A 19,486-nucleotide genomic window follows, 5' to 3' on the forward strand; every position below is an offset into this window, starting at 1 on the left:
CAGTCCACATATACAGCCCATTTCATTGATACCGATGCATATGTAGTGTAGATCCTTACTTGCGAGTACTTTAGATGAGTACTCACGGTTGCTTTGCTCCCCTTTTTCCCCTTTCTTCTTCTTTCCGGTTGATGCAACCAGATGTCGGAGCCCAGGAGCCAAATGCCACCGCCGATGCCTGCTACTACGTGGAGGCCGCCGACGACCAGGAGTAGTTAGGAGGCTCCCAGGCAGGAGGCCTTGCCTTTTCGATCGATATTGCTTTTGTGCTAGCCTTCTTAAGGCAAACTTGTTTAACTCATGTCTGTACTCAGATATTGTTGCTTCCGCTGACTCTTGTGTTTTCAAGCTTATGTATTCGAGCCCTCGAGGCCCCTAGCTTGTAATATAAAGCTTGTATTATTTTAATTTGTGTCTAGAGTTATGTTGTGATATCTTCCTGTGAGTTCTTGATCTTGATCGTACACATTTGCATGTATGATTAGTGTACGATTAAATCGAGGGCGTCACATGGGGCGTGGAGGGCAGCGCGGCCAGATGAAGTCTGTACGGATGATCAGCCGAGCAAAGCCCATGCGGGTGCCAACTATCATGCGACGGTTCCGTTCAGGTGCGGCGGGGTAGCGTAGCATGCAGCCCCATCCTGGCGTCGAGGTCGAGGTCACTCGCGCTGGAGCTCCGTTTCGGTGGCTGCACTCGTTTAATTAAGGGAGGAATAGGTGGGAAGATGGAATATGCATCGTCAGGTTTAGTGTTCTACGTTTCTCCTCTAGTTGTTATGAAGAGGAAACACCAGGTCTCTTCGGTGTCTAGCATGGCTGTGCATCTCCCACTATCTGTTAGTTTTGTATTTAGATGACGTGGCAGATTTGTTAATTAAAAACACCACTCTTTTGCTGAGGGGGCACATGCATGGCTGTTATGGTTGAAAAAATGAAACGTCGCTGAAGTGGCATGTGTGATGATGTGGATGGGTTGCATGTTGAGATAAATCAAGTAGTGGGGAGCAACTTCTTAAGATTGGTAGATATGTTGTGTGCACAAGAATAGCAAATTATTATTATCCAATTTGCAATATTTTTCCTGAGACAAGTCTGCTGCTATCATATTGTATAAAAAAAATCAAACTAGTACTATGACATAGAGTTGGCTAATATTGCACAACTAGTAAATAATTTATGTAAGATACTTTGACTGGTTGTCTTTGTTATGAGAGTTCCACTTTTCAGGTACACAACCTTAATTACGGTATTTATCTTTTCTGAAGTGATAAAAGAAGTAGAGTCACACTCAAACAGAAAGGGTAAAAATGCATGACTAAGAACACTCGCACTCGTACTAGTTGATTGATCTTTACCTGAGTGCAAATTATAACTAGGTCAGGTTCGTTATTTGGCCTTTACCTGATGTCATCTATACAACTAGGTCTGGCTCGTACTAGTTGCACCTACTTCTGAGTGCAAATTATTTGGCATTTACCTGATGTCAATCTATACAACTAGGTCTGATTTGTTATAATGGGCAATTTTTGCTGCTCGGAGTATAAGATTTACAGGCGTTTTGATTTGAATCTGTCACATAACTCTGGATATGTTCACATCCACATACTGTTCACAGTCACATAACTCTATGTATATGTTCATTCATACTGGAAGTTAATTCACATCCACATAACTCTTTGTATGTCCCCTGGAAAGCATGGTAACTAAAAATTAAATTAGCAATCCCAAATCACAGTATGACTTCAGAGTTGTTTTGCTATGCAACATTGCAACCTTCCCTTATACATGATCAACTGTAGTATACTGACCAATAATACACATGCCTCTGCTTTTTTCAGCTAGCAGTTAATCAACACACAAATGAAGCTCAATTTCATCGAAGGTCATGTTCAACTAGCAGAAACTGTGTTTGGCACACATCGGAGGTCATGTACTGCATATGTTCAAATTACAGAACAAGCAAGGAGTATCATCCAGTTGGATGATCCGATGACAGTTTCAATTTCAGTAACTGAAACTGAAATTGGATGATCTGCACCACCACAATGCTGGAGCCAAGAGGCCGGTCGCGCGCCAGCAGCTCAGGCGTTAATGCTCACCGTGGACGCAGCACTCACCGCGGTAGCGGCAGCGTGGCAATCAGGCGTCCGTGGCGTCTCGGCGAGCTCGTAGTGTTGCTAGTGGCAAGACGGATTGTTGCTTTCACAGGAAGATCTTGTTTGTTCTGTGTTGGGTTGTTTGGCGATGCATTGTTCAGATGTAGTCTTCCTAACGTTATCAATGCAGACCGTGCTGTCATTATTTGGGAGAAACTTGTATCCTCTATTCAGGCGTAGCCTGTTGGTCTGATGATAAGTTCTGGGTTCTGGATTACCGGAATTCTCTACCTGAGCCATATGAACTAGAGGGCTTTTGTTGAGTTTCTGATGCTTTGCTTCCCATTATGCAACATGGCATGTGTCCCAAAAGTTAGTGTACCAGCAGAAAAAAATGTCTTCAAAAGATCGTCATTTTTCACAGATTATTTGCATGTGTCGATAGGTGTTTTGGGCATTTGACATGAATGCCATGAAAATGATAAATTATATAGAACGATGAGCGGAAAGCTTTCAACTCTGAATGAAAGCAATTTATTTTGTTTTGGGCATTTGACATGAACAACGGGGGGTACTTGCAAAACTGTACCGCTGACCGGTCCGAGCTCTCAACTGCCACTTGTCGCACTGTGATTGGCTTTGGACCAAAACATCACATAGATGTGCAAGTTTTGGGAGGCCTCAGTTCACTTTTGCAACTTTTGGACTAAATCATCACATTACCCAAGTTCATGCATCTGGGGTGCTATTACCTCTTCCGCTCCCCAAGTCAGTATTTCCTCTTCCCACGGCCAGTGGACACAGTATTTCCCCCCTCAATCGTCTCACACACACTTCCTCTTTTTTTTGAGTGGTGTCTCACACACACTTCCGAATTCAAAAAAGGAATCACGTGTGGATGCTGGGCCCCAAAGCCCTCCTCTCGAACCAGTTGGGCCGAGAAAGCGGTACCACCACACCGCTAGCATATTTCTATCCCCCGCTCGCTCGCTTCTGGCGCGAAAACTCCCCCCAAATTTCTCCCGCCAGAGACACCAAAACGGAGCCAAAAAAAGAAAACCATCCACGCGCCTCCCGCCGTTCACAGAAACCCGCGGCAATTCGCAGGAACCCCAACCCCGCCCCCGCCCGCGCCCGCCAATTTCCCCCTCAAAAGCACCTTATAACCAGCGCGCAGATCCCATCCCTCTCCCAACTCCAAACCATCTCCGCCGCCGCCGCCGAACACCACCTCCACCGCCCACGAAATCTTCTCCCCGAAGACGCGCGAACCCCGCCGGAGACGAGAGGCATGGACGCCAAGTCGGTGACGCCGGGCGCCGTGGCTCTCATCCTCGCCAACCCCACGCCGGAGTCGCCCGACGACGTGCCGGAGATCGTCGTGCAGGTCCTCGACCTCAAGCCCATCGGCTCCCGCTTCACGTGAGTGCTCTCCCTCCTCCTGTCGACCCCCGCCGGATCTATCTGTCCCTTCTGCTCGTAGGCATAGCGCAACACGCAATCGCTCGTTTGTCTTCAGAATCTGTTAGATCTCTCCATTTTGCCCCGTACCGGCATAGATCTGTTCTTCTTTGCGCCAATTTCCCCCTGTATGACCTGTGACCCTGATGGACTGTTCTTGCTGCCTTGCAGTTTCATGGCCAGCGACGGGGAGGCGAAGGTCAAGGCGATCCTCTCCACCCACTTCGCGTCGGAGGTCCACTCCGGCAAGCTCCAGAACCTCGGCCTCGTCCGCATCCTCAACTACACGTGCAACGACATCCCACAAAAGACGGACAAGTAAGCACAATCCCCACTCCTGTTCCGCCGTTCTTACAGATCCGTTTCATCCTTCACTGAACACCGCGTTCTGTACGGTACACGGCAGGATGGTGATCATCACCAAGTGCGAGGTCGTGTCCCAGGCGCTCGACGCCGAGATCAAGAGCGAGGTCAGGATAGAAGAGCCAGCGGCTCTCATGAAGCCCAAGGAGGAGGCTGCGGTCCTCTCCAAGCCCATTGGCGGGGCCCCGGCTGCGATTATGCTGAAGCCGAGGCATGACGTGAAGTCCGCGTCCCAGATTGTTAGCGAGCAGCGCGGAAAGTAAGCTCTTCTTGCATATCCGCGTCCTTACTCTGCTGTTTTGCTGAGGAAATCTGTGAAGAATTGTTGCTCACTTATGTCACTTCTGTGTCTGCAGTGCTGCTCCCGCTGCTCGCTTGGCCATGACGAGACGGGTGCATCCTCTGATCTCCCTGAACCCCTACCAGGGGAACTGGGTCATCAAAGTGCGGGTCACAAGCAAGGGCAACCTCAGGTCATACAGGAATGCCCGTGGAGAAGGCCATGTCTTCAACGTAGAGCTCACTGATGAGGATGTAAGTTCCCCTGACAAATGTCGAACGCTTTCATGCATGTATTTGCTGAACCAAGCTGCGACTGTAAGCTGACTTTGCTTGATCTGTGTAATACAGGGCACCCAGATCCAGGCCACCATGTTCAACGAGCCTGCAAAGAAGTTCTATCCCGTGTTTGAGCTTGGGAAGGTCTACTACATCTCCAAGGGGTCGCTCAGAATTGCGAACAAGCAGTTCAAGACAGTCCAGAATGACTATGAGATGACCCTGAATGAGAATGCTGTTGTTGAAGAAGCTGAGGGTGAATCTTTCATTCCACCAGTGCAATACAACTTTGTCAAGATTGATATGCTGGGGCCATATGTTGGTGGCAGGGAGTTAGTAGGTGAGACTGAGTTGCTTGAATTCAGTGAGCTATATTAGTAATTCGTTGCTTTCAGACTGACTAATTTTACTCTGTTCCATCTTTTATCTGTAGATATCATTGGTGTTGTTCAGAGTGTATCACCTACTTTGAGTATCAGAAGAAAGATCGACAATGAGTCAATCCCAAAGCGTGACATTGTTGTTGCAGATGACTCGTAAGCATCAACTTAACTTGTTGATATCTTAACACGTGGTGTATGTGATATTGATAGCTTGAAATATATGCATGTTCTCATATGCAACTAATTTTGATTATAGGAACAAAACTGTCACCATTTCTCTTTGGAATGATCTTGCCACCACTGTCGGTGAGGAACTCTTGGACATGGTTGACTCTGCACCTATCATTGCAGTCAAGAGCCTGAAGGTGTCTGACTTTCAAGGTAGGCTCTTGTTACCCTTCTAATAAATCATTTTCTGAATAACAATGTGATTTTATTTGTGCTAACAACCTGTTACTAAATTTCCCTACCAGGTGTGTCTGTTTCTACAGTAGGCAAAAGCACACTTGTGATTAACCCAGAGTTGCCTGAGACTGAGAAGCTTAGAGCTTGGTAAGGCCCTGATACTAAATGCTGTTCTTTTGATAAGCTTTTAAGATCTTCTGTGATAGATCATGACCACTATCTTTGCTGAACAGGTATGAATCTGAAGGCAAGGGTACTGCCTTGGCATCAGTTGGTGCTGGAATGGGTGCATCCAACGCTGGTGGCTTGAGATCAATGTACTCTGACAGAGTTTTTCTGTCTCACATCACAAGTGACCCTAACTTGGGCCAGGATAAGGTGAGATTTTGAATGCTTGTTAGCAGTACAAAGTGCATCTGAATCTGAATAATTCATTACTGTATACTTGCAACTGCCTGCAGTAAGCTGATCCGAGTTGTTTTGCAGCCTGTTTTCTTCAGCCTGTATGCCAACATAAGCAACATCAAGCCTGACCAGACCATGTGGTACCGCGCTTGCACCACCTGTAACAAGAAGGTGACTGAGGCACTTGGATCAGGATTCTGGTGTGAAGGGTGCCAGAAGAACTATGAGCAGTGCTCATTGAGGTAACAGTCCTACTCAGTTGCCGTAAACACATGCTACTGCCATTTAACGATCCGTGAAATACCAATGCTAAGCGTGCCTTGTTCACCGTGGCTCTTCAGGTACATCATGGTGATCAAGGTCTCTGATCCCACTGGTGAGGCCTGGCTGTCTCTTTTCAATGACCAAGCAGAGAGAATCGTCGGCTGCAGCGCAGATGAGCTTGATCGGATCAGGAAAGAGGTAAAAGCTCATGCCTTGCCATTCAGAATGCAGACATGTCGTTTGCTCTGTGATCTGTGTCTAAGACTGTCAACTGTGTTTTTTGCAGGAGGGCGATGACATGTTCCAGCTCAAGCTGAAGGAAGCCACCTGGATTCCTCACCTGTTCCGTGTCAGCGTCGTGCAGAACGAGTACATGGGCGAGAAGAGGCAGCGAATCACCGTGAGGAGCGAGTCACCGGTCGACTACGCCGCTGAAGCCAGGTACCAGCTCGAGGAGATCGCCAAGCTCACCTCCAGCTAGAAGAAGATGCAAGAGGAGTATGCCTGCTCCCCTCGAGGAGATTCCCAAGCTCACCGCTGCCTGCTGGGAGAAGATGCTCCCCTTGAGGAGATAGATATCCAGGCTCATCGCACTAGACGGAGCCATGTTTTGGCCCCAAGTTTCCTGAAGTGTAGTGCTGCTTCAGCCGTGTCTTTCTGCCGTGTCGCTCCTCAAATGTAGTGGTAACTTAAAACGTGTTATATATGTAGATGTTTGATTCGGAGGACATCGGGGTATTCTTCTGTTCTACTATCTGTTTGATCTGCAACCTTCTGCATATGACAAGGATGTATGCAGATCCACTGCTAGCTGATGTTAAACATGTTCTGAGCAAGTGCTCCTCCTGGCTTAGTATTCAAGAATCACTGCACTATTCTTTATGTGTCCCGGGGATGTTTTCTTCTGTGTTTTGAGTGGTGTAAGCATAGCTGTTAAACGTTGAGCATCACTTTCACCAAATCTGTTGGCTGACAAAAGTACTAGGTTTGAGCACCACAAGGTAGTCTCAGCCTTGCCCTGCTGGGCTTGTTGAGTTGAAAGTGGATTGAGTAAGTTGGTTGCTGGGAGGTGGGGGGGAAGATTTTTTGACTTTGTAGGGGTTAACCCCTCAATCCTCTCTAACTGAACAAGCCTTGAAGATCTGTACCAGACTAACAATGTACTACTATATGGAAAGCTACCAACTCTGAAGGTGCGACTAAGATGTTCCATCACTTCTGACTGGGTGTCATGTAAATGGTAAGCTGTGACTGGTTGCTGGGAGCTGTGAGAAGCCAGCCACTAAGATCAGTAGCCATCATGAATGGTGACCAGGCTAACAAAGTACTCTATACAGTAAGCCACTGACTCTGAAGATGTGATGAAGATGTTGCATCAGTTGTAGGGTGTCAGGTACATGGTTCGCTACTGACTCCATGAAACTGGTGCTCCATCACTAGTGACTGGTTGCTGGTAGCTTTGAGAAGCCACCAACAACTGACCAGTCGCTGGTTCATAAAATTTGCTCCAGCAGGCTGGTTGCCACCAACAAGCTGCTACTGTATCTACAAGACCATGACTGCAGACCTTTTGTCCTAAGACGGCGACGGCAACAACAACAACAGTGGGAAACAAGTGACCACCACCAGAAGAACAAGAATGTTCAATCTGTCATATGTTTGCTATTTAGTTGTCTGTAGGAGCAAATCTCCCACCATGTCTTCAGTTTCAGGATAATAAGTACTGTAATGTGCAGTCTGTAAAACATAAAATGCAGTCTCACGATGAGATTTCTAGTTCCAAGCTAAGCTTAGGGCTGCTGAGGCCACACGCGGAGCACTTGCGCGACCCGCATGCGTGCGCGCGCCGGTCTAGAGCGACGGGGGGTTGACGACGATGTGCCTCATTGGGTGGGTGACTTCGCTGCCTCCGGCATGCGCCACAAACTCCGCCGGAGTCAGGAAGCTACCATGGCACACACACACAATCCTCACCTCCTCAGCTCTGCTGTACTGGTACAAGAAGCCGTCGATCCTCTCGCCGTTGGGGAGCCCGCTGGTGTACACCACCGGCATCTTCCGCACCATGTCTGCCACGCTCCTGGTCCTAGTAGCTCTTGCCGCCGGCCTTTCTGAACCATCCTGCTGCTCCCCTGTGGAGATGCCAGGGGCTGCTGCTCTCACCACCGATGCTGAAGATGAAGGGGTTGTCACGGCGCTGCTTTTTGCACCCTCAGACGAGGGCAGAACAGCCGATGACAGGCTCCGCTCTAGAGCGCCAGGAGTTCCTGTAAGATTACACACCAACATATACCGTGGTGATCAACAGAAGCAAATCTCATAGAAGGTAGGAACACTGAAATAAGAACCAACTGCTACTAATTACTGTACTAAACAACAGCATGTATAGAACAGTCCGAATCTATCAGTAGTCGCTTTACAACGAGGGTTGGTTAGCATAGTCAATTATTGGTATCCTTGCAGTTCCTGTTCAAGGACATGTTCAATAGGACAAATACTGCAACTGCACGGTTTTGGTCCAGAGGGCAGGATGAATCCAAGCCACGACTTAATTTGGTGGTTGTATGTTGCTTGGCTTGGTAGTTCAGGCGGCAAAGCCAAGTACCTTAAAATATATCCAGATAACTACATGATTAAAATGGCATAATTTTTGAAGGGTAACACACGGAGGTAAGCATGAAAGTAGGAACGTAGCATTGTCAGATGAAGGTACCATGCCTGCGAGCTGTGACACGGAATTTGTTATGTAGTCTAGCATAAGAATGCAATATAGCAAAATATCTTGTGATGCAGCCTTTCAAAGCTTAATTATGCAATATAGCAAATTACTTTACCTTTCAAAGCTGAATTCCTTTTCGGACCTTGTGATGCAGCTGGAGGCTGATATGGTGGAGGAAGCCCACTCAAGCGACGCCTCACATTGGTACGGTTCATTCTTTGTACTGTTGCCTTTCCTCCTGCCTGCTCACTCATTTCATCTGGGTTCTCTCCAACCTCCCCTACAGAAGCGTTGGAAGAGTTCATCCTGTCGATACTCCTCTTCATTTCGAGTTTGTTCAGAGTTTCTGCTAGCTTCCTCTTCCTCCACCCATCCTCGATGCCAGCAGGGAGTGAACTTGTCCTCGCGAGGATTCCTGCAGAAGATATTGTCAGACCATCCTCGAAGTAATGCACCCTCACTTAAACTAATACTCCCTCCGATCCAAAATAAGTGTCGCAGTTTTGCACTAAGGTTAGTTCAACCTTTAGTTCAAAACTGCGACACTTATTATGGATCGGAGGGAGTAGTACTTTATATATGGCAAACTGGATCCATATATTAAGTATCACATGTCCTTACAAAAAAACCCTTTACAAAAAAGAAAGAAAACACTTGATAGTACTGATGGTCATTTCAGGCAATACTGAAGTTCTTGACTGGACCAATGTATAATTGACATCTTACATAAATAGATGTGGAGATGACCCTAATGCCCCAGTACACTATATTGGCATGCTTCAACAAGTAACTTAGAGGAACAACAAGAAACCAGCAGACTCCCAATGAAAATGCATACTAGTAACGGTACTGGAAACCTTTTTCTACCATGAAATAACTTTGGCATATAAGAATAAGACCCCACTTTCATCAATCATGATGTGGTTGGTTGGTTCAAAACTTGCCCTGTATCAATGGAACCAACTTTTTAAGAAATAACCACATGTTCGGCATAATACTAATATATCCGCTCCAATAGACCCTTTTGAAAATATATCTAATTAATCTTGAGGCAAAATGGTTATTTAGCCCAAAAATGAATCATGTAGACGTAAATATTGAAGACAATGAAAGGGGAAAATGTGCACCATATGGAAGCATGTTTTGGGGGGATCTGGTCACGGAGAAGGTGGAGGGTTGTTTGCCCACTTGCACTCTGGCAACCAATCATGTGTGATGTCTCTTGCCGACTACAAGTGGTGGTCATGACGGGGCTGCCGAAATCCATGCTCGGAATAGCTTCCTTGGTGTACAATGGGCATTTCTAGTGTTGCTCGGACATCCGTGTCAACTTCGATCGCCGAGTCTGACTCTCCGAATCCATGTGGATTCATGGATTCGAATGCTATTTGCCATGCCAAAAAGATATCATGCCAAAATCGGGCACCATCTGATACCAGATCCAAGTAAATATTAGACTAGGTAAGCGAGCACGTAGGCTTCACACCATAAAACATGCTTGATATAGCATCCTTGGTGCACCAAATAATCAAGGTACTACCGTGCAACAAACATCTCCAACATTGCTCGGACATCCTTGCCAAACTTCGGTTGCCAAGTCAACACCCCCAAACCCATGTTGGATCAGGCACCAAAATCGAATCTTGCGTTTGAGTCAGTGTTTTACACTAGGTAAGTGAGGGCACAGTTGTACAACGGAATGTCAAGCCAGAACTATGAGGCCGACGACATTTGACTTCTTCCTCGACGATAGACCTCTAGGGTGTGTAGCTTCGGTTGTCGAGTATTGCACCCCGAATCCGTGTCGGATTTGAGTGTTTTTGACACGTCCAACAATGTCATGCTGGATAAGGCATCAAGATCCTCTACCACATCTTGGTAAGTGTTAGACTCGTAAGCGAGCATATGGCCATCACAACAAAATAGCGAGCTTCAGAGCTAATATGCCCAACAATGATCAACTTGTTCCTCGATGATATAGACCTCGACAGGTGTCCAAACTTCGATTGTCAAATCCGACACCATGTCCGAGTAAATGTTAGAGTAGGTAAAGAACACATTAGCGTCACAAGATACACAGAAATGGCAATCGACTACGATGGTCGGCGACGCTCGAGTTGTTCCTAAGCGATAGACCTTGACGAGGTTCTGACGTTGGTTGCCGAATATGAGGGCCCAAATTTGTGTGAGATTTGAGTGCTATTTATGCCGTGTCCAACAATATCATGCTGAATAAGGCAGCGAAATCATGTAACAAGTTCAGATAGATGTTTGACCAGCTATCATGTGCTTTGTAAGATACAAAGAAATGGCCAACATTTGATGCTACTCTGCCAATCGAGCACAATGACATCGCAAGGTACATCGGAACGGCAAGCGTCGGAACTAGGATTGCTAGCGGCTTCCAACTTGTTCCTCGACAATAGACCTTGACGGGTTTCCTACTTGAGTCGCCGAATATGACCATCTCATGTGCTTCACAAGAAACAACAAAATGGCAATAGCTGATGCTACTTTGCCAAACGAAAAAAATGCAATACTAGGCAAGCAAGCACATCGGCGATGCAAGGTACACGGAAATGGCAAGCATCGGGACTAGGATGGTTGATAATGTTTGACTTGTACCTCAGCCATAGAGCTCAACGGGTTCCAACTTTGGTTGCCAAACATGGCATCCCAAATTTGTGTCATACTTGAGTGTTATTTGTCATGTCAAAAAATGCCATGATGAATAAGGCACAACAACCGGGTACCATCCCGGAAGAATTCGTGTCATACTTGAGTGTTATTTCCCATGTCTAACAATATCATGCCGAATAAGGCATCGGAACCGTTTACCACATCCGACAAAATGTTTGGCCAAGTATGATGTGCTTCGCAAGATACAGAGGAATGGCAAGCATTGATGCCACTTTGCCAAACGAGTAAAACGTTACATTAGGTATACACGTAAAGCGTCATCATAAGGTTTGCCGGAATGACAAGCATCCGCACTAGGATGGCCAATGGTGTCCGACTTGTTCCTCGGTGATAGACCTTGATGGGTTTAGAACTTCCGTTGCCGAATATGACCGCCCGAAGTCGTGTTTCATTCGAGCGTTATTGGCCATGTCCGACAATATCATGCCGAATAAGGCACAAGAACCGTGTACCACCTCCAAAGAGATGCTTGACGAAGGATCATATGCTTCGCAAGATATAGAGAAATGACAAGTGTTCATGCTACTTTGCCAAATGAGTAAATGTTACACCAGATAAACAAGCACATTGGCCTCGTAAGATATGCTGGAACAACAAACATATGGACTAGGATGGCCGAGGGTGTTCGACTCGTTCCTCGGCGATAGACCTTAATGTGCTTTGAACTTCCGTTGCCAAATATGGCCGCCCAAATTTGTGTTGATGTCGTGTCCGACAATATCATGCCGAGTAAGTAGTCGAAATCATGCACCACATCCAGATAAATGTTTGAATGGCCATCATGTGCTTCACAAGATACAATGAAATGGCAAGCCTTTGATCGCACTCTTCAAACGAGTGAAATGTTACACTAGGTAAGCAAACACACTGGCATCACAAACTACACCAGAATGGTGAGCATCAGAACTAGGATAGACAATGTCTTCGACTTGTTCACCAGCGACAAACTTCGACTGGTGTCCAACTTTGATTGTTGGCTATGATATCCCAAATCCGTGTAGGTCGAGGGCTATTTGTCTTGTCCAACAATGTCATGTTGAGTTAGGCATAGAAATCATGTACCACCTTTGAATAATAAATGTTTGCAAAGCGCCATGTGCTTCACAAGATAGAAACAAATGACATGCATTTGACCTAGTCTGCCCAACGACACTGTACTTAGGGTTTGGTTCCCCGACGACGGGGATGTGGTGGCGACGACAGCGCCATGCAGAAGAGTAAGGTTTCCCCAACTTGCTGGCGACGGCCTTGTTAGCGCCATAGAGGAGGATGGAGGATTGTCTAGTCATTGCTCTTCTGGTGTGTGGCGGATCTGGTTCCGTCTTCATGCTTTGCAGGTTGTCGTCGAAGGCTCCCTCTGGCGGAGGTGGTCGTCAAAGGCGTCCTCTAGCGGAGGAGACGATGCGCTTCGTCTCTTGGTCCAATGCCTCCTCCTCCAAACGATGAAGTTCGGCTAGCTTCAGCTTCGACCGGGAACTAATGAGGTTAGGTTTCGCCAGACCCGTTTGTCCGAATCTAGGTTGCTCGTCCAACCTTCTTCGTTGCATTCTCCGAGGCGGCGATATGTTTTCGTCGACATCTTCTGGCTCCACCGACGACTTCTTGGCTGCTACATCAACAACATTCCTTGGCTCCAGCGGTGTTTCGGAGGTCCAAGTGCAGTATGAAGCATTGCTTACGCCGCACCTCTAGCGAGTGCAGGAGGAAGACAGCGTCAATTTCCCCAGGAGCCATGTGTAATTTTTTGTTTCTTTAAGGATGGTCCTGTAAGGGTTGGTCGACTTGAATAAATGGATTTTGGCCACTTTACAGAAAAAAATACAAGCTAGTGAGCTAAAAATTGCTTGTCTCGGCGGCCCTAGTACTTTCTATCCCTATAATAGGCTAGAGATGGCCGCCCAGGCAGCTACCACACACCCTGATTATACCTTGCTTTCCCATCTTCCTAAAATGGTACACAAATCATGCAGTGTTCTAATAGACCCTGGCACACAAATAGTTGTAAACAGGACAGCTCCATTATACTAATGTAGAAGTTGTCAAATAAGCAAGCCAACCGAGCTGTAAGACAATTCCCCGGTGCCAACAAGGAAACACAGATGGCAACACATCACCTTAGCTTGCCGAATCCACCTAAGATCCAGCGGCCTAGCTATACTCCAGAGAGAAACAGGGGCGCCTTTTACTCCATACTAGTACTGGTGTACTTTATTCACCGGCCAGGTGCAATCGGCAAATGGCAAGCCCTAATTCCACTTTCCTAATGTGCATTGCATGATTGCATCTATTCTCAAGATTTTTCTTAGAAACAATGAAACTATTCATGTCCTTTGTACCAGATAAAAACAATCATGTCCGTTAAACCTACCTAACACAATAGACTATTATTTGTGCAGTTTTTTTTGGAAATAATAACCAGTGAGATGTGTGCATTTTTTTAATTTTTTTGGAAATGAGATGTATGAAGTTACTAATACTACCACATTGCTGAGCTTGGGAACTAATTGAGCTAATAAAATACTACCACATGACTAATACAAAATCAGTACCGTCACATGGAAACATCAAGACAAAGACGTACCTTCGCGGTCCGACGAGCCTGTGGACGGGGGGCTCAAGCTCGCCCGCAGCTTCCCTTCGCCGTCCGACGAGCCTGTGGACGGGGGGCTCAAGCTCGCCCGTGGCAAAGCTGCGGGCTCCACCACGACGCCGTTAAGAGCGGCACCGGCACCACTCCCCTGCGGCTGGACCTCGACGCCGCTCCTAAGGGAAGCGGCGCTGTTCCCCGCCTCCGCCTCCGCCATAGGCGGCAGGGAGCTTGTCCTGGCGAGCGCGGGCGGCGCCGGCGTCACCTGCTGGATGCAGGCGACGGACGAGGACCTGGCGAGCCCCTCGCCCCTCCTCCTCTCCTGCCCGAATCGCCCCCCGAGCGACAGGCCGAGGCTAAGCTCGACCTCCTCGGTCTGCGAATCCAGGCGCCCCGGCTTCTCCTCGCCGCGACCGGCCTCGCCTCCCCCGCCGACGCCGCGCAGCAGGTCCCTCGAGTAGGCCTCCATCGCCGGCGAAGCCACGAACTGGTCACTGCACAGAGGAAGCTCCCGCACGGAGTCGTTGCTTGGGTCAGAGGAAGCTCGATCCCGCGCTCGTCAGAGAAGAGCCTGCCGCGGGGAGGGACAGTCAGGAACCAAGCACAATTAAGGCCAGCAGCTCATGACACAGGAAGCCAGAGAGAAACGAGCGCATAGGAGGAGGAGGAGGATCGAGGAGAGGGGCGCGGCTTACGAGAACTGCGCAGCCGAGGAGGGAGGTGGACGCCATTGATGTTGTCCGGTGGTGTGCTGCTGTTCCGGTCTGCTCTGCTCGCCGCTGCCTCGCACGGAGAGGAGGAAGGAGACGCGCCCTCGCAACAAAAATAATTTGCTTCTCGCCGGGGCCCCTCCGCCCTGCTCTTTTGCTTTCGAGGTGTGAGAGAGGGGGAGGGGTACTTTGGGAATCGCGGACACGGGACGGGACGCCGCCCGCCCGGCAGGACACATGTCGTGACAGGGGGGACGCGTGGCGTGGCTCGCGGCGGAGCCGAGGCCGGAGCGGAAACGCTCGCGCTGGAGGCCGGACGGAGCGCGTGGCCTGCGGGGCGTACGTGGAGTCACGGGCGCGAGCGGCTGCGGCTGCGGCCGCGCGGCGCCTCTGCGCTTCAGTTTCGACCGAGCGGAGGGCGGGGCCTTTTGGCCCGGTCTCCGGTGAAACTGCGTGCGCGACCAACGGACAATGACGATGCAACTCGCCGTTGTGGTCTGCCTATCCATCTATCTTCCATCTTTATCTATCTCTCTAGCCGCTTAAAAGGCGGCCGTTTTCTGTCTAACGCTTGTTTTTGGCTACTTTTTAATGCTTTCAAGTAGAATAACATGTATCTTCAGATGGAGAAAAACTATTCTACTACACGGCAGGGGCTAGAGTATGGATCTACACCCATCCACTTGTCGAACAAGTGTGTATCTACGTGTTGGACAAATGGCTTCGATTACGATAGGAAGTTTTACCTGCCAGCTCCACTTTTGAGTTTGACTGTAAAAGATAAAAGAGCAAAAAAAAATAAAATGAGAACCAACATGCGAGACGTACTACATGCGTTGTTGCTATCGATGACCGATATCACAACTATCGTATTCCTTTACCGCATAATTGATACCATTGATGTTGACTGCATATGGTGCCCATGCAAGTGGCAAAGAATCTTCACCGCCTCAAAAGATATTTGATATACTATATAATTGGGTTGGAAAGAAAGTGACCAGTGACACCGATGTACACAAATAATAGTCTAATGTTGATTATCTTCAAATAATGTGCAACTTGGGCTTAAGCAAATAATAGTCTAGCGCTAATTATGTTTTCAAACAACCGCAGTCGTAGATCCAGCGGTAGTAGGGGCAGCAGCCCTCTGTCCGGCGAGGGTCGGCCTCGTCCCTGCGGTCCGTCGCCTGGTCCGCTCCGCAGGCTTCTTTCACCGGGCGCGCGATCTCCAGATCCGCCGGCTCCGCTGCGAATCCTGCTCCGGGGAGAAACCTCCAACCCGGCCCCCCTCTCCAGACCAGGGGTCGCGCCTGCGCTCCACTTCGACGGGCAACGGCGCCTTAAATCCATCGTGGTCGCCCCGGAAAGTCAGCTCTGTCTTTCCCCTTCAGAGGTGGAAGAAGGATGGACGGCGGTCTAGTCGCGAAAAAACCGGCGTCCAGGCAAGGGACCGCCGGGCAACAGTGCGCGCCACCAGGCGCACCGCTCGGACCGTGCCCACGGCCACTCCTCCTCCCTGGAGCAGGAGGCCTTCTTAAGCCGCTTCAAGGGCAAGTGTTTCCACTGCCTGAGCAAGCACCACCGGCGCAAAAGACTGTCGAGATCCACTGAGATGCATCATCTATGAGCTGCAAGGCCACTTCGGCCGCGAGTGTCCGCAAAATCCACGCAACGTTGGCCCGGGAGGGGCTGCCCATGCCAGAATCCAGTCGCTGCGCGTCTGTCTACCGGTGAAGGAGTGCCTCTGCTTCGACCCTCCGCCCCCTCCCCGGCCACGACCACTGCTGCACCGGCCCCAACCATGGAGCGTTTCTCCCACACCGACCCGTCCAGAAGGCCGCGCGAGAGCAACAAGATGGTGGTCTCCTCCCCGGCCATCGAGCACGTGGAGTACATCCTGCGCCAGCATGCGGTGACCCTCACCGCGGCAGACAGAGCGCACGCCACGACTCCCATGGCGGTGGGCAAGGCCCTTGACGAGCAGCTCCGCACCCCTCCGCACCAGCTCCGGGTCACGGCGCACCACCAGGAGGCCTTCCTGGTGCACTTCGGCCTGCCGGCGCACCGTGACAACGCCGTCCGTCGTGGAGTCCTCAAGGTCGACGACGACAAGTACTTCATCCGTGCGTGGCACCCTAATGATCACGCGGCCATCCTCAAGCTCTCGCTCCACGTCCGCATCGTCGTCGAGAACCTCCCCATGCAGTTCTGGAGCCTGGAGGGGGTGGATGAGGCTTTCGGCGACTTCAGCCGCATCGATCGCCTCGACAGCCGCACGAACGAACGCGGCCACACCAAAACGTTCGCGTGCTGGCTGTGGGGGTGGGACGTCGCGCACATCCCGACGAAGAGGGCGCTGTGGGTGCTGAAGCGCGGCGCTGGCCGCGTCGACCAGATCCTTGGTTTCTCCCCGCCGGACTTCAGCGTGCCTCCACCGCCAAACGTCCACCGCTACGACCTCCTCATCCACGTCGACAGGGTGGAGGACTAGACCCCGCTCTCGCCGCGATCCTCGCACTCCGGCTAGAGCGGGCTCCCGTCTTCAGGAGAGGAGGACAACCGCCCAATGCCGCGGACTGAACCGGGCACCTGGGTGGGGGGCATTGAAGATGGGCAGGGGAAGAGCAGGTGCAGCGTCATTCGCGTCACCTCGGCGGGCTGCAGCAGCTTTCCCATCCTGGGAGACCGGCGGGACCAAGACGGCGACGCCAAGGCAACCATGGTGGCCGATCCTGGAGGGACACACTCCTGGGCCATGGCAGGACCTCCAGGAGCAAAGTGCCTGCTGCTGAGGCGCCCCGACACCGCAGCTGCACGCCCGTCTCCCACCAGCGTCACGCTGGCCGGGGACACTCCATCGAGCGCGCTTCTTCGCCTGCACCCACCGCGTCCACGCTCCGCGCAACTCCGCCCCTCCCGCTGCTGCCGCGCGCTCCACAGCCTCCCCCTGAGATTGACCCGGTCGCCCAGTTCTTCTCCTTCTCGGACTCGGGACGCGCCCTCTCGCCACCGCCGCACACCAACTGCATGCAGCTATAGTTCGAGAACGCAATGCTCGAAGCCTTGTCCAGCCCACTCGACTTCAACTCCGACGACGCGCTGGGGCTCAGTCCCCCGTCGTCCCCTCGTGTGTCTCCACCAGCAGACGTGCCCACAGCCCTGCTCCCCAACATCATGCCCTGCATCGCACAACCCCCCGCTGCAGCGGTCGAGTTTCAGGAGATGGAGACAGTAACACAGAGGATGAACCGCATGCATATCCAGGCCACTCCAGAGGTGCTCCAGCTCTTCGGCGACGTTCAGGCCCCCATCCTTGCTACTCCAAAGCCGAAGCGCACGTCTGCTCCTCCCAAGTCTCGAGCTGCTTCTGTCCCCTCCACGCGCAGTGCGAGGCAGGCGGCGGCAAACTCCACCGTCCCGGTGTCGCAGAGGGCGGCGCTACGTCTCGTCCAGGAGCTCGGAAAGCTGGGCCCCAACGACAAGATAACCCCAGAGGCTGCGGCAAGACTGATCAAGCGCTTTGACGAGCCACTATCGGAGGCTGACATCCTGACGATTGCAAGACTAACGAACCTCGACATCACCGCCCTGAAGATCGCTGCAGGCGTGCAGGGCCCGGAAGGTGCAGCCATCGCGGCTGAGTAGTTTCTCCATGTTAGGATCTTATGTAGTCTCCGTCGACGGCTGGCCGAAAGCCAGTTCAGAGCTAGGTTTATTTCCCATGTGTAGTTTCTGAAGGAAATATGCCCTAGAGGCAATAATAAAGTTGTTATTTATATTTCCTTATATCATGATAAATGTTTATTATTCATGCTAGAATTGTATTAACCGAAAACTTAGTACATGTGTGAATACATAGACAAAACAGAGTGTCCCTAGTATGCCTCTACTTGACTAGCTCGTTGATCAAACATGGTTATGTTTCCTGACCATAGACATGTGTTGTTATTTGATGAACGGGATCACAAAATTAGAGAATGATGTGATGGACAAGACCCATCCGTTATCTTAGCATAATGATCGTTTAGTTTTATTGCTATTGCTTTCTTCATAACTTATACATGTTCCTCTGACTATGAGATTATGCAACTCCCGAATACCAGAAGAACACCTTATGTGCTATCAAATGTCACAACGTAACTGGGTGATTATAAAGATGCTCTAGAGGTGTCTCCGAAGGTGTTTGTTGGGTTGGCATAGATCAAGATTAGGATTTGTCACTCCGTGTATCGGAGAGGTATCTCTGGGCCCTCTCGGTAATGCACATCACTATAAGCCTTGCAAGCAATGTGACTAATGAGTTAGTTGCGGGATGATGCATTACGGAACTAGTAAAGAGACTGCCAGTAACGAGATTGAACTGGGTATGATGATACCGATGATCGAATCTCGGGCAAGTAACATACCGATGACAAAGGGAACAACGTATGTTGTTATGCGGTTTGACCGATAAAGATCTTCGTAGAATATGTAGGAGCCAATATGAGCATCCAGGTTCCGCTATTGGTTAATGACCGGAGATGTGTCTCGGTCATGTCTACATAGTTCTCGAACCCGTAGGGTCCGCACGCTTAACGTTCGACGATGATTTGTATTATGAGTTATGTGATTTGATGACCGAAGTTTGTTCGGAGTCCCGGATGAGATCACGGACATGACGAGGAGTCTCGAAATGGTCAAGAGGTAAAGATTCATATATTGGAAGGTTGTTCAGACATCAGAATGGTTCCATGTGATTCGGGTATTTTTCCGGAGTACCGAGGGGTTACCAGAACCCCCAGGGGAATATTGGGCCTACATGGGCCATAGGGGAGAGGGGAGGCAGCCCACAAG

At 49.8% G+C, this 19,486-nt stretch overlaps 2 protein-coding genes across 3 annotated transcripts; one reads left to right on the forward strand and one right to left on the reverse strand.

Annotated features, from left to right (window-relative positions):
- The first annotated feature begins 3,257 nt into the window (after positions 1-3,257).
- LOC123098249 (replication protein A 70 kDa DNA-binding subunit B) lies at positions 3,258-6,819 on the forward strand. Its single transcript, XM_044520189.1, has 12 exons — positions 3,258-3,520; positions 3,731-3,877; positions 3,966-4,181; positions 4,279-4,456; positions 4,553-4,820; positions 4,914-5,016; positions 5,120-5,244; positions 5,337-5,415; positions 5,502-5,646; positions 5,755-5,915; positions 6,015-6,135; positions 6,224-6,819. Exons 1-12 carry the CDS (start codon positions 3,390-3,392, stop codon positions 6,416-6,418), a joined length of 1,869 nt encoding a protein of 622 aa, XP_044376124.1. The 5' UTR covers positions 3,258-3,389; the 3' UTR covers positions 6,419-6,819.
- Positions 6,820-7,573: 754 nt separating this feature from the next.
- On the reverse strand, positions 7,574-15,177 carry LOC123098250 (ninja-family protein MODD). 2 transcript variants are annotated; one of them, XM_044520190.1, is made up of 4 exons: positions 14,639-15,177; positions 13,938-14,437; positions 8,772-9,071; positions 7,574-8,204 (listed from the first exon to the last, which is right to left on the reverse strand). In XM_044520190.1, exons 1-4 carry the CDS (start codon positions 15,160-15,162, stop codon positions 7,789-7,791), a joined length of 1,740 nt encoding a protein of 579 aa, XP_044376125.1. In that variant the 5' UTR covers positions 15,163-15,177; the 3' UTR covers positions 7,574-7,788. The 2 variants fall into 2 exon arrangements, with proteins under 2 accessions (XP_044376125.1, XP_044376126.1); XM_044520191.1 differs by having other exon boundaries at positions 13,938-14,514; positions 14,639-14,917.
- Positions 15,178-19,486: the final 4,309 nt, after the last annotated feature.

Source organism: Triticum aestivum, chromosome 4D (assembly GCF_018294505.1).
Source record: "Triticum aestivum cultivar Chinese Spring chromosome 4D, IWGSC CS RefSeq v2.1, whole genome shotgun sequence".
In the NCBI taxonomy this organism is placed as follows: domain Eukaryota; kingdom Viridiplantae; phylum Streptophyta; class Magnoliopsida; order Poales; family Poaceae; genus Triticum; species Triticum aestivum.